The 12,536-nt window shown below is 48.0% G+C and overlaps 1 protein-coding gene across 4 annotated transcripts in view; it reads right to left on the bottom strand.

The window, feature by feature from the left end:
* Window positions 1–11,377, bottom strand: part of PARD3B (par-3 family cell polarity regulator beta) — a 1,059,813-nt gene extending 1,048,436 nt beyond the window's left edge. For all 4 annotated transcript variants that reach the window (XM_047720837.1, XM_047720838.1, XM_047720840.1 and 1 more), the window contains exon 1: window positions 11,115–11,377. In XM_047720837.1, coding sequence (XP_047576793.1) covers window positions 11,115–11,234 — 120 coding nt within the window. In that variant the 5' untranslated portion in view covers window positions 11,235–11,377. The remainder of the gene's footprint in view (window positions 1–11,114) is intronic.
* Between the last annotated feature and the right edge of the window lie 1,159 nt (window positions 11,378–12,536).

Raw genomic sequence — 12,536 nt, 5'->3', positions numbered from 1 at the left:
CAAGTGGACTATTTTCCTAACCCCACTGCACCTAGATGGGGCACACGGCTGGTCTTAGCAGGGAAATGCTAGGAAGAAGTCAGATCTGCCACTTTTCAGGCCAGGCCACAAATGTCCTGTGGCCTCCCGCATGTTCTCTTGATTAATCAGTCAGCAGAGTGCAGCTCTACAGAAAACGCCAAGGCCAAAGCACACAGCGGGAAGCGGACCTTGTGTGTGAGAGCCCCTACCTCCCACCCAGAAAGGGAACCCTCTGCTGTGATAAGCCACTGTCATCTGGGTGTTGTCTGTCAAGTTAGCAAACTCCAACCACCGAACAGTAAAATCTAAGATGCGTTTTCCAAAAGAAAAGCACCAGCACGGGGAGCTTGGAGAACACAACAACGAGGCCCAAGGACGGTGAGGTGGGGCAGGGAGGGAGGAGATTCCTAGGGAAGAGGAAGCTGGAGACTCGTCCTGAAGGATGCAGGATTCACCCGGGTTGGGGAAAGTGTGAAGCAACAGGAAAGGGCAGGTAGGAATGGGGAGGGCATCAAGGGATAGGTAAGCAAAATTTGCCTTTCCACGTAAACTCCACAGGGAACTGTTCAAACATTCCCAGCAGCAGCAGTTCACCCACTACCAGACTGGTGGCTGCAAGGTTGTCGGTGGAAAACACTGTGGAAGAGTCCAGAGCTAACAGGGGCAGGGGCTAAGAGTCTGCTGCAGTCCCCCACCGCAGAGATGAGCAATGGCATGGCTTTGGGGTAGAAGCAGATGTAGGAGATACACTTGGAACCGAATAAACCTTTGAAATAACTAGACAGAGGGTGGGCTCTAAGAGAGGAAAGATCACCAAGGAACGGAGTATGCCCAGGTTTCCGGATCAGACATTGGGGTGAATGATGGCGTCTAGCAGATTTACAGAGAGCAGGCTGGGCCTCAACTGTGTGTGGGACACTGGGTGGGAAAGTCCGGAGGCTGGTGGATTTGGGGTCTAAGGAAGCTCAGGGGCAGAGATGGGTATTTAGGGGTAGCTGACACCACAGAATAGAGGAGGCCCATTGAGAGCAAAGCCAGAGCCTGATGCACTAGCGGGCATGAAAATCCTGTAGGGAGCACCTGCAGGCTGGGAAGAGACGTAGGTTTAAAAATCCTGGAAAGGGGGCGCCTGGGTGGCTCAGTGGGTTAAGACGCTGCCTTCGGCTCAGGTCATGATCCCAGGTCCTGGGTTCGAGCCCCACATCGGGCTTTCTGCTCAGCAGGGAGCCTGCTTCCTCCTCTCTCTCTGCCTGCCTCTCTGCTTACTTGTGATTTCTCTCTGTCAAATAAATAAATAAAATCTTAAAAAAAAAAAAATCCTGGAAAGTTTGTGGACGGACAGAGCTCTAAAAGATCATCAGAATTAGGGATGAGGGACACTTGGCTGGCTCAGTCGGTGGAACATGCAACTCGATGTCAGGGTTGTGAGTTCAAGCCTCATATTGGATGGAGAGACTATTAAGAAAACTTTAAAGAATAAAAGTCTTCAAGTGGCAGCCTGGGTGGCTGAGTCAGTTAAGCGTCTGTCTTCAGCTCAGGTCGTGATTCCGAGGTCCTGGGATTGACCCCTGCACTGGACTCCCTGCTCAGCGGGGGTGGGGGGTGGGAGTCTGCTTCTCCTTCTCCCCCTCCTCTTGCTTGTGCTCTCTCTCAAATAAATAAATAAAATCTTTTTTAAAAATTAAAAAAAAAAACAAATAAAAACCTTAAAAAAATAAGGATGAAAAGTAACAAACTACCACATCTTCATGATCTTGTTGAAAGCAGTTTATCTGGGAAAGGTATGAGAACCACAGTAACCAACTGGGTTGGATGAGGCTTTACAGAAGTATCTATTTTTTTAATCTAGCTTTCCAAAATCCTCTCCATTTCTTTTTTTTTTTTTTTTTTAATTTATTTGACAGAGAGAGAGGCATCACAAGTAGGCAGAGAGGCAGGCAGAGGGGAAGGGGGAGGCAGGCTCCCTGCTGAGCAGAGAGCCCGATGTGGGGCTCGATCCCAGGACCCTGAGACCATGACCTGAGCTGAAGGCAGAGGCTTAACCCACTGAACCACCCAGGTGCCCCCTCTCCATTTCTTAAACCCATGCAAATACTTTTAGACATGCACGTTGAGTGAAACATGAATATATCTGTAATAAAACCAATAGCCACATTAGGAAGCCATGAAAATCCCTTAGGGTATCACCCAAGGGCAGTCACTATGTGGTCCGAGTGACCCTGTGCGCCACCGCTCCTTCCTGGGCCCTGACCTTTCACAACTCCCTCAACCAGCCGATGCCCACTCACTTTGTTCCCTCCACCTGCGATGCCCCATCTCACTTTTCCACCTTACAAATTCCCCCATCATCATTCAAAACAGCATCAGGGTCTCCTGTTTCAAGGAGCATTCTTGGTCCCTCCTGTAGCTCAGGATACCTACTCCTAGAGTAAAAGTGTCTTATTTACATCTGGGCCTCCTACCCCAGGGGGCTGCAAAACTCATCAAAACCAGAGACAGCAACTGATTAATCTGCCTGTTCGGATCACCAAGGCTGTGACCTGTTCCATTAGGCAGCCCCTCCCGAATGCTATCTACTGTTATTCAGCTCCTTGTACAAATCTCTCCCTTCACCCTGGGCTCTACGGCTACTTGCTTTAAATAACAGAACGTGGCAGCGGGGCCTGGGGGTGTAGTCGTTTAAGCATCTGACTCTTGGTTTTGGCTCTGGTCACAATCTCAGAGCTCGGAGATTGAGCCCTCTGCGTTCAGCGTGGAGTCTGCTTGAGACTGTCTCTCCCTCTCCTTCTGGCCCTCCTCATTCTCCCTCTCGCTCGCTCTCTCTCTCTCAAATAAATAAGTCAACCTTACAAAAATAAATAAATAAATAATAGAACATACAGAGAACATCATGCCGGTGGCAGATCTAAGCCTTAAGCATGCCTGGAAGCTTCCAGCTTTGTACTCTTTGGAGCCCTGAGCTGCCTTTTGAGAAGTCAAGCAACCCTGCCCTGGAGGCCATGGGAAGAGGCCCCAGCAGAGGATGAGATCTAAGACTGAGGGGAAAGAACCCAGGCACCCAGCTGACAGCAAGGCTCCAGACGGAGGCCCCAGGGCAATCAGCCCCCAGCTATTCAAGCCACGCCAGCCGACGCACCAGACTTTACGCAATCTGGAACACCCCGGACCTAGAAAACATGACACTGAGCCTTCTTCGTGGATCTAGAGTTATTTTAAGCTACTAGATAGTAGGGTAGTTTATAATGGAGCAAGACATAACCACAACAGATGGTAGTGGACACATGGTAAATGGTTTAACTCAAGAAGAGTTTATGCCCAGCCCACTAGGTACCAGGCACTCACAGGAGCTGGGGCGTCGACAATGAACAGGACTGACAATGACCTCTACCTTTGTTGCCAACATTCTAGTGGGGAGAGACGGATGATAAACACAGTTAGAACCGCTGTGTGGTAGCAAGGGGTGATTCCTGGGGAGAAAAGGCAGGAAAGAACAATGCAGAGGATGGCTGGAGGGGTTGTAATTATAAACAGTGTGGTCGGAAAGGTTTCAAGAAGACAGGAACCAACTTAAGATGGAAAAGACGAGGAAAGCAGACAGGTGCATAACTGGAGGTCCAGGACTATTCCAGGCAGAGAAAACAGCATATGAAGTGGGAGCCTGTCTGGCTTTGTTGGGATAACAGCCACAAGACCACGAGGCTGGGGGAGAGTAGGACGGGGGTGGAAGAGGAGGTGTGAAAGGTAAGAGATGGTATGCTGGGGTCCCCAACTCCACCCAGGTTTAATGATTCACCAGAACAACTCATGGGACTCAGCATATGGTCATTCTCACAGCTATGATGTATCACAGTAAAAGGACACAAAGCAAAAATTAAGAAAGGGAAAAGACTCAAGGGTAGAGTTTGCAGGAAATGAGGCACGAGCTTCCAAGGATCCACATCCAGTAGACAGCCCCCCAGCCCAACTCACCCGCCACCCCCCACCCCATGCCACCCCCCACAGCCCAGACACAAGGTTTGACATCACCTGTGATGTGTTTTCTACCAGTGAGGATCAGCAGACTCAGCATCCCCAGTTTTCCCTGGGGGCTGGCCACACAGGGACCCTCTGCCTAGCAGGCACAAAAATTCCAGACCTCAGAAAAAGAGCCAGTGTTCAGTATAAACCACCCTATTTGCATAAGCCATTCTTTTCAGAGAGTGGTGGGAACGCCCCACAAGTCTGAGTTCCCAGGTGCCAGTCAAGAGCCAGTCTTGCAAGCAAGCCTAAAGGGAGGGGTCCTGGGCCTGCTACACAAACCTTGTTTTGCACAGATACCCACATCATACAGCACCTGACAGGCCATCTGAAAGACACGGGAGCCAACGGAGGATCTTGAGTAGAAGAATGACATGACCTGACTAGAATTTTAAATGTTACTCTAGCTTTTGTGTTGAGAAAAGACTTACAGTAGGGGTGTGGGGTAGAAACAGAGGGACTAAAAACCATTGGGGGAAAAAACAAAAACAAAAACAAAAATACCATGAGCCCTGAGGCACGTGGGTAACTCCGGTAGCTAAGAGACTGACTCTTAATTTCGGCTCAGGCCATACTCCCAGGGTTCTGAGATCAAGCCCCCCATTGTTCTGTGTGAGATTCTCTCTGTCCCTCCTCCTGCTCGCGCTTCTCTCGCTCGCTCGCTCTCGATCTCTCAAATAAATAAATAAATAAAATCTTAAAAAAAAAAATACCATGAACCCCAGCACGCTAACAGAAAAGCCGGAAAGAAGAATTCGATTCTGCACGTATTGTGAGAGGAGGGTCCCTCTGAGTTGCAGACGGACTGCAAGGGCAATCCCAAGGAAAAGAGCAGTCAGAGATTGTCACAAGCGTTTCTGACCTAACAACCAGAAGGATGGCACTGTCATTAAATGAGACGGGAAGACCGTGGGAAGAGTGGATTTGGAGGAGAGGATCAGGAGTTCAGCTTGAGGTGAGCTAAGGGTCAGATACCTACCTGGCATCCAAGTAAAGGGATCAAAAAAACTGCTATGAGCAGAGGTCAGAGCTCAGAGGAGAGATCTCGGGTGGAGAGACAGAGATGATTTGGGGGCCCATACTGCTGCATGAGCTCTTTCTGCATTGTAAAGCATCTTAAATCTCACTAAAAATATCCAGAGTTTTCTTCATACTCCTCGTTGGCCCGCCATCCACCAACACCAGAAAGAGAAGTGGTGCATCCCCGGGCTGTCACACCAAAGGCGCAAACTGAAGCAGACCTCAACTTGCTTTACAATTAGGCTGGATTTTCCTCATACCCAGATGAAGGATTCAAGATTTTAAAGGCTCTCTCTTCCACCTGTGGACACCAAAAGGTACTTGAAGATCCCTTTCCGACTGGCAGAGTTCTCAACAGGACAACCACATCTGTAAGAGTGTCAGGTTAAGGGCTGTCTGGGATCAAAGCTTTACACCAGTGGTTCCCAAAAGCATCATCAGAGGAGACTTAGACTTGAATCGTCCATTTAGGTTAAGTCATTTGTGACCATTTAAATTTAAACTTAAAATGCAATTCCTCAGACGTACTAGCCACATTTCAAGTATTTAAAAGTCATGAGTGGCCACGGGCCATCTTACTGGAAAACACTGACCTAGAATACTTCCATGATCACTATAGTTCTACCGGACTATAGAGCTTTACATTTTCTAAGAGAGACACAAAGCCCTGCATTATTAATAGACACCTCAGATGATTTTCGTGACCAAACTCTTCAGAAAACAGTCTCATAAAAATCTGACATGATCATTCGCCCAACTTCCTCCAAGAGGATCTAGGACGCAGAATGGTGTGGCAATGAGGACAAATACTTGGTTAACAAAGCCATTTGAGCACATTCTCCAAACTACAATCGGGGCTGTCGCTCCCAGTTGCACAAGAGGCAATTAACTTAGCTCAGAGGAACTGAACTGCAGCCCCAACCCCGGTCAGCAAATCCTATGTATAGGTCCCAGGATGGGGGTGGGGGAGGGCTGGGGGGTTGGGGGGGGGAGACACAGAGAGAAAGGGGCATGGGGAGGGAGGCAAGAGGGAGGTGTGGGGAGGGGAAAGAGAAATGTGGGGGACAGAGAGAGGTATAGGAAGGAAGACAAAGAGGCATAATGGGGAAGAGAAGATCCAGGGGCCACAAACCCAAACACCGAGAGCAAGCCAAAGAACAACGATGGGCCATAAATAAGGAAATAATGACAGAGTAAAAAGTTAAGTCTGAGGTGGTAACACACTGTTGGTGAGGGAATAATCCAGTGGAGAGCAGAATGACGCCTTCCAAAGACAAGAGGGGCGTCTCATCTCCAACTGATGGTTGGGAGGTGGGAAAGTAAAGCCCAGTACTGCCAGAAATTCTGCTCTGTTTCTCCCCCAAAGAAGGCAGAACTCTGGACCTTTGCATGAGTCTCAAAATATTTAGACACGGCAACTAAGTCAAAATGTGATACTGAGGGGCCGGACACCTGGGTGGCTCAGTCAGTTAAGACCATGCCTTCGACTCAGGTCATGATCCCAGGGTCCTGGGATGGAGCCCCACATTGGGCTCCCTGCTCACTGGGGAGCCTGCTTCTCCCCCTCTCCTCCCCACTCATGAGCTCTCTCTCGCTACCTCTGTCTCTCTCTCAAATAAATAAACATATCTATGGGTCATGGCAGGCACCACTAGCCCTGTGTTTGCAAACCCGGAGGCTCTTCTATCCAAGTCAAGTAGGAGAACCAAAACCAAGCTCGCAGCAGGTACCCTGCTGGTGGTGAGTCTGTCTTACCCACGTACTGGGGAGAGCATGTAGTCCACACACTAGGAGAGGACTAAACAGAAAATGAAGCACTCAAGTAAGTCCATGTCCAATAAATTGAAAAGCATTTTGGAAATCCAGTCTGGATTTATGTAGTTTATGTACATAGGAACCTTAAAAATCTTGAAGCCTTCATCAAAAACTGAAGCCTTCAAGAATTTAGGATTTCCAGCCCATTTCTCCAGGTTAGGCCCATACAATAGCATGCCAGATTCTTGTTACTACATAAATTTTTAGATGCTGACCTCACAGTTTATCAGAAAATGGAATTATTACTCTTATCTTGCTCAGATTTGGGAAGCTGGTCTCAATGGAAAAACAAATTATTCAAAATATCTGAACACAGAAGAGATTCATTCATTTAGGCAAGTCTATCAAATGTTTCTTCAAAAAAAAAAAAGTATTCTCATACGGTCAAATCCACAAATCTGCTTAAAATTCCAGCATACCCACTATCCCATGAACCCAATATTCATATTATCTCATTCATTTACACTCCACACACTATACATTCTCATTACTAAACCAGCCTTTCCCTTATTCACTTTGACCTCATCTAGTGCGTGTGTGTTTGTGTATGTGTGTGTATGAAATATATATATATAAATGTTCAATTTAATAAATTATTTGAACACCTGCTGTGAGAATGCATTCATGGTAAGAGGGACGATTACTAACGACAGGTTGGTCTGGAGAGTCTAAAATACAGTACCTGACATCAAAAGAGTTTAAGATCAAATGAGTTCAGTGATACCAAATGATTTAGATAGTTGATTAGTAGTTCTCAGCCCTGCTGGGCATTAAAATCACCTTTTAAAACACCGATGCCCAGGCTCCACTCCAAACCCAATGAATTAGAATCCTGGAGAAAGGGAAGTAGGCATTTGTATTATTTAAAATGTTAAATGATAAATTAGAGGTAACTAATGATCGGCCAGGGTTGAGAGCCCCTGCAGGATATGCCTCAATTACCATTCAACTGTGACACCTAATTTTGATGATAAATTTAACTAGTTACCCAATGATCCCCACCTTGACTACTTAAGAAGACAATCTCCTCTCCACTAACTACTTAAGTAAATTGGATTTAGAGCTTGGGACACTTGATAAACTACCAGGATCCAAAGGCAAGCAACCCCATAATTCTTGCCCCTTAGTCAATTCCACCTTCCTGGTAAAGTTCATTGAACTGTGGGGGAAGGGGAGAAAGCAGGAAACTCAAAGTCCATTTCAGAACATAATTAAAGCCTTCCCAAAAGTTCCCTCAGTGTCTTCAGCATCTTACCTACTTCCGGCCTTATCTGATGCGCTGATTCAGCTGGTTCCCCACATTCCCCAAATACCAGTTTTCTTTGTTTCTTCTCAGCAGAGGGTGGATACCTCCCCTGCTGTCCACAAAATCCAGAAAGGCTTCCTTGGGCTTCACTTATCCGCCAAACTAGACACCCCTCAACTCTATCCTCAATTTTGAAATCTGCCTTTCTCCCATCTAAATAATTCAAGACCCAAAAAGAAATGGGCTTAATTTACATTCGTTTTTCCCACCAAATTTGTTTCTTTATAGCACTCTCTACCTGAATATCTAAGAGATTTGGCCCATTTTTCCACTAGTAATCAAACTAAGGAATGTTTTTCATACTTGGTTCGCAAATCCTGCAATATTAGGCTCAGAATCTAGACTTCTCCCCATTACATGTAGACCTATACTGTATAAGATATAATCAAGAGGGACTTGTACATGTCACAACTCTCTGCAAGAAACAAAATTGCCATCTTTAGGTTGATAGGTTATTATAGCAGTTTGTAAATGGAAGGTCTTTTTAAAACAAACTGTAAAAAATAAGTAAGATGGATAAACTCCCATGCATAATAACCTATCGGGCTGTGCATTAGCAACTATGAGTAAGGACCCTATGAGTAAGGACTCAGTTCCTGGGTTCAATTCTACCACGTATCACTCATATCTCTGTCTTTTTCTTCTCCCCATCTGCAAAAAGAAAATACGAGTACCTGCCTTATGAGGTCATTTAACTTGCGTAGTAAAGTTCCTACAACAGCGCCTGCATAGAGTCAGCACAATTCACTTTACTGTTAAGTTTTTATGTCTGAGGGCAGGACTAAAAACCTTGCTGTCCAGGGAAGCAAGACTTTTAAATCTGTGTCACGGATTTAAAGAAAGTGAATTTATGACAAGTTGCCTTTCAAACTGAATTTTGACATTTCTGGGTTTTCCTATTATTTTCCAAATTCAATGGATGAAAGCATGGAATTTGACAGATTATTTCTTGACATTTTAGTTCTATTAGGAATACCATTTAATAACAGTTAAGCCTTGTTATGATTACAATACTATTCAAAATGAAACTCTGGGAGAGAGAGATTTGGGAAAGAGAAAATATCACTTGCCACTTATTAAATTGAGATTTTAAAAGCCAAAGAAGAGAAGGAGAATTTATAAACTACAGGTGACCTTTAAATGTCACATTCGCTAATATATAAATGTAAACACAGAAAAATGTAATATCTGGTAATAACAGTAAACTGATCAATACAATTACATTATAGGTTCTGTGATATTATAAATTATGCTTTCAGTACAGAATATCAATAGCTTTTTAACACCTTTTAAGATCAAATTACAATGCACTAAATTTCATCTAGTCCCCTGCATGTTATTCATAAGTATGTAGCGTACTTCCGTTACTTGGACAGCTCCACATACTAAGCGTCTATATATACAAGAGGTTAGAGCATAAATTATTTTTAATAATGAGTTAGTAAAAAATAACTTTATCATTTCATTAAAATAATCCTTCAATGATGTTTATTTTAATAATCTGCCTAGAATAATGTTACTGCTAAGCTTACTTTCAAAAGTTAGGGAAATACAGTTCCAAGGAAATTGGTCACTTGTGCAAATCTCAGTTTTTAACCGAATTACAGAATACAAAGCAATATACATGGGGTGACTGGGTGGCTCAGTCCACTGGGCATCAGCCTTCGTGGGGTCATGATCATGGGGTCATGATCCTGAGATCAAGCTCCTCACAGGGCTCCTTGATCAGCTCATAGGGGCTCCTTGCTCTGCAGGTAGCCTGTTTCTACCTCTCCTACTGCCCCTCTCCCCCCTGCCCCTGCATTTGAGCACCAGCACAGTGCTCTCTCACTCTCTCTCAAATAAATAAAAATCCTAAAAACAACAACAAACCAGCATATACGCTATTGTAACATTGGGGAAAAACTGGGGTAGATACAGTTTTAAAGGCCATTTCTACAGTTCTCACAGCAAGAGAACAAATATTAAATGAGCCACTGACCTCTAGCACAAGAGTTTATGCTTGTCCTTTTTGATGAGGATTTGAGGTATGCTGTTCCATATGAAGATTCAAAAAAGAAAAAGAAAAAGGCGCTCTCCAATGCCTTTATTTAAAGATCCCATCAAAGAAGACACAGAGTCCCAGTATGTTACCCAAACACCCACCATGAATTCTAGTGTCTAGCTAGGCCTTCTGAAGATGCACTGCCCACTTAAAAATAACAGTCACTTAACTTTTACTTGTTTCTGATTTCAGGGACAGAGCTGGGAATAATCTACTCACTAGTCGGGCCAGGCACACACACAAGTAAACAGAGAAAATGCGGCGTTAAAGACACTCCACATGTAGACGGGTTAGTTGAAGCAAACAGCATCCTTCCACCTAAGTTCCCAGTCACTGATGGAGAAAGCTCACAAGACTTCAATCCCGGAGGCCCCATCAGTGCTAACTTCCGAGTGTGTGTTACTCACACCAATCAACTTTTTAAGTCCAAGGAACAGAAGTGGGGCGGGCCCTAGCCCTAGTCAAAACTCACACCTGAAGTAAGCAATACCTTCCAATACTCCCTTAAGAAGTGTTCTCTCAAACACCTTGGAAGGCAGTGCTTCTCAAACTCCAATGGTCATTCCACTCACCTGGGACCTTGTTTAAAACCAGACTCAGAGGCAGGGGGCTTGGATTAGGGCACCAGATCCTGCATTTGTAAGGAGTCCCCAACTGACTCCCACGCTGCGTTTCCTCCTATCACCCTCTGAGAAGCAAGGCCCACAAACCCCCAGAGACATCCAGGTCACTTATATGAGCAAACAAACCAAAGTTGCGAGAACAGGTAGCGCCCAATAAAGTCTCCTGGGCGCTCTGCGCCCCTTGGGCGTCGCCACCGGGTCCTGGGGCCTCTGACAGGTGCCTGGCCTCGGTGCGCTCGCCGGGAGCCCGCCCCGCCCCAGCGCTCACCTTCTCCCGGGTCTTCAGGTAGCGCTGCAGCGCCTGCTGCGTGAGCTCCCGGACGCGCAGCTGGCCCTCCTTGCACGGCACCACGATGCCTGTCCTGCCGAAGCACACGGTCACTTTCATCCTAGCCCCCGGTGCCCGCGCCGCGCCCGGCCGAACAGGTGCCCGGCCCCACGGCCACAGCCCCTAATGTCGGGGTACGCCCGACGCCGGCGGGTCCGAGCCCCCGAGCGCCTCTCTCCGGGCGTCCCCTCAGGGCCCGGGGCTCGCGGCGGCGCCCCTCCGCCTGGGGCAGGCGGCCCCGCGGCGGGCGGCAATCGGGGGAGGGAGCGGCAACGGGCTGGGCTGCCTTCCAGGTAGCTGGTGGCCGGGGGCGCGGCGACAACGCCGCCGCCGGGTTCTTCCTACTCCTCCTGCTCGGGCTCCGGCTCCTGCTCGGCCCGGACGAGGCGGCTGCTCCCAGCGCGCCAAAGTGAAACTGGCGGCCGGGCTGTGGCCCTGGCCCTGGCCCTGGCCCTGCCCTGCCCTGGCGGCGGTGGCGGCGGCGGCGTCCAGGCCGGGCCGGCCCCAGGCCCCGGGCTGGAGTGGGCGGCGGCGGCGGCGGCGGCGGCGGCGCGCGGGGCCGGAGTTGGGAGGAAACTTTTGCGCCGGATCCCAACTCCACGGCGGCGCGCGGCGCTCTGGGCTCCCGCGGCCCCCGGGCCGGCCTGGGCCCGGCTCTTAAAGGGGCCGCGACGCTCCCCGGCCTCGCTGCGCACTCGGCGGCACGGGGCGGGGGCCGTGCCGCGCGGGTAACTAGAGCCCGGGAGCCTGGTCCCCTCCCTCGATCTCTCCCTGGCTCTGTCCCTCCCGCACACGCGCTGAGCTCTGGGGAGTTGTAACGGGACCTGGAGCTGCCCACCAGGGAACTGAAACCGGATCTCATAAAGCACCCCTGAGGGAAGAGCTGGGAGACTGCTGAGCTACACCGTTACAACGTGGGGTTGGAGCAAGATTCTAGGAAAGCCCGGGAGCAGGTGCTTGTCGCCACGCCCACCAACCCCCCCCAGGGAGGGGAGGCTCGCAGGTACTGAGCTTCAGGGATGGCCCAAGGGCCTGCCGGGACCCTTGTCTTAAGCGGAGCACCCATTCTATCTGCTGGAGTCCTGAGATGGCAACACTAAGGGGTACTTGGGGCTAACGTGGCAGTGGAATCCTTCCTTTTACAGAAGAGCAAACCGAGTATTTCCCCATCCCAGACCCAGAAATGATAGCATATGTTTACATATATCCTTTTGAAAATGTGCCTTCTGTTGTGCATTTGACTAGAAAAACCATTTTAAACACCTTTAGGCTCGTGATTTGTCAGGTGCGTGTCCACCAGTTGAAGTAGGTGTATCTGAAAAAAAAATTTTAACAAAAAATATTTGTGTCATTCTTAGCTCA

The sequence above is a fragment of the Lutra lutra genome, chromosome 3 (genome assembly GCF_902655055.1).
Source record: "Lutra lutra chromosome 3, mLutLut1.2, whole genome shotgun sequence".
NCBI lineage: Eukaryota > Metazoa > Chordata > Mammalia > Carnivora > Mustelidae > Lutra > Lutra lutra.
This window is presented reverse-complemented; position numbering and strand designations above follow the sequence as displayed.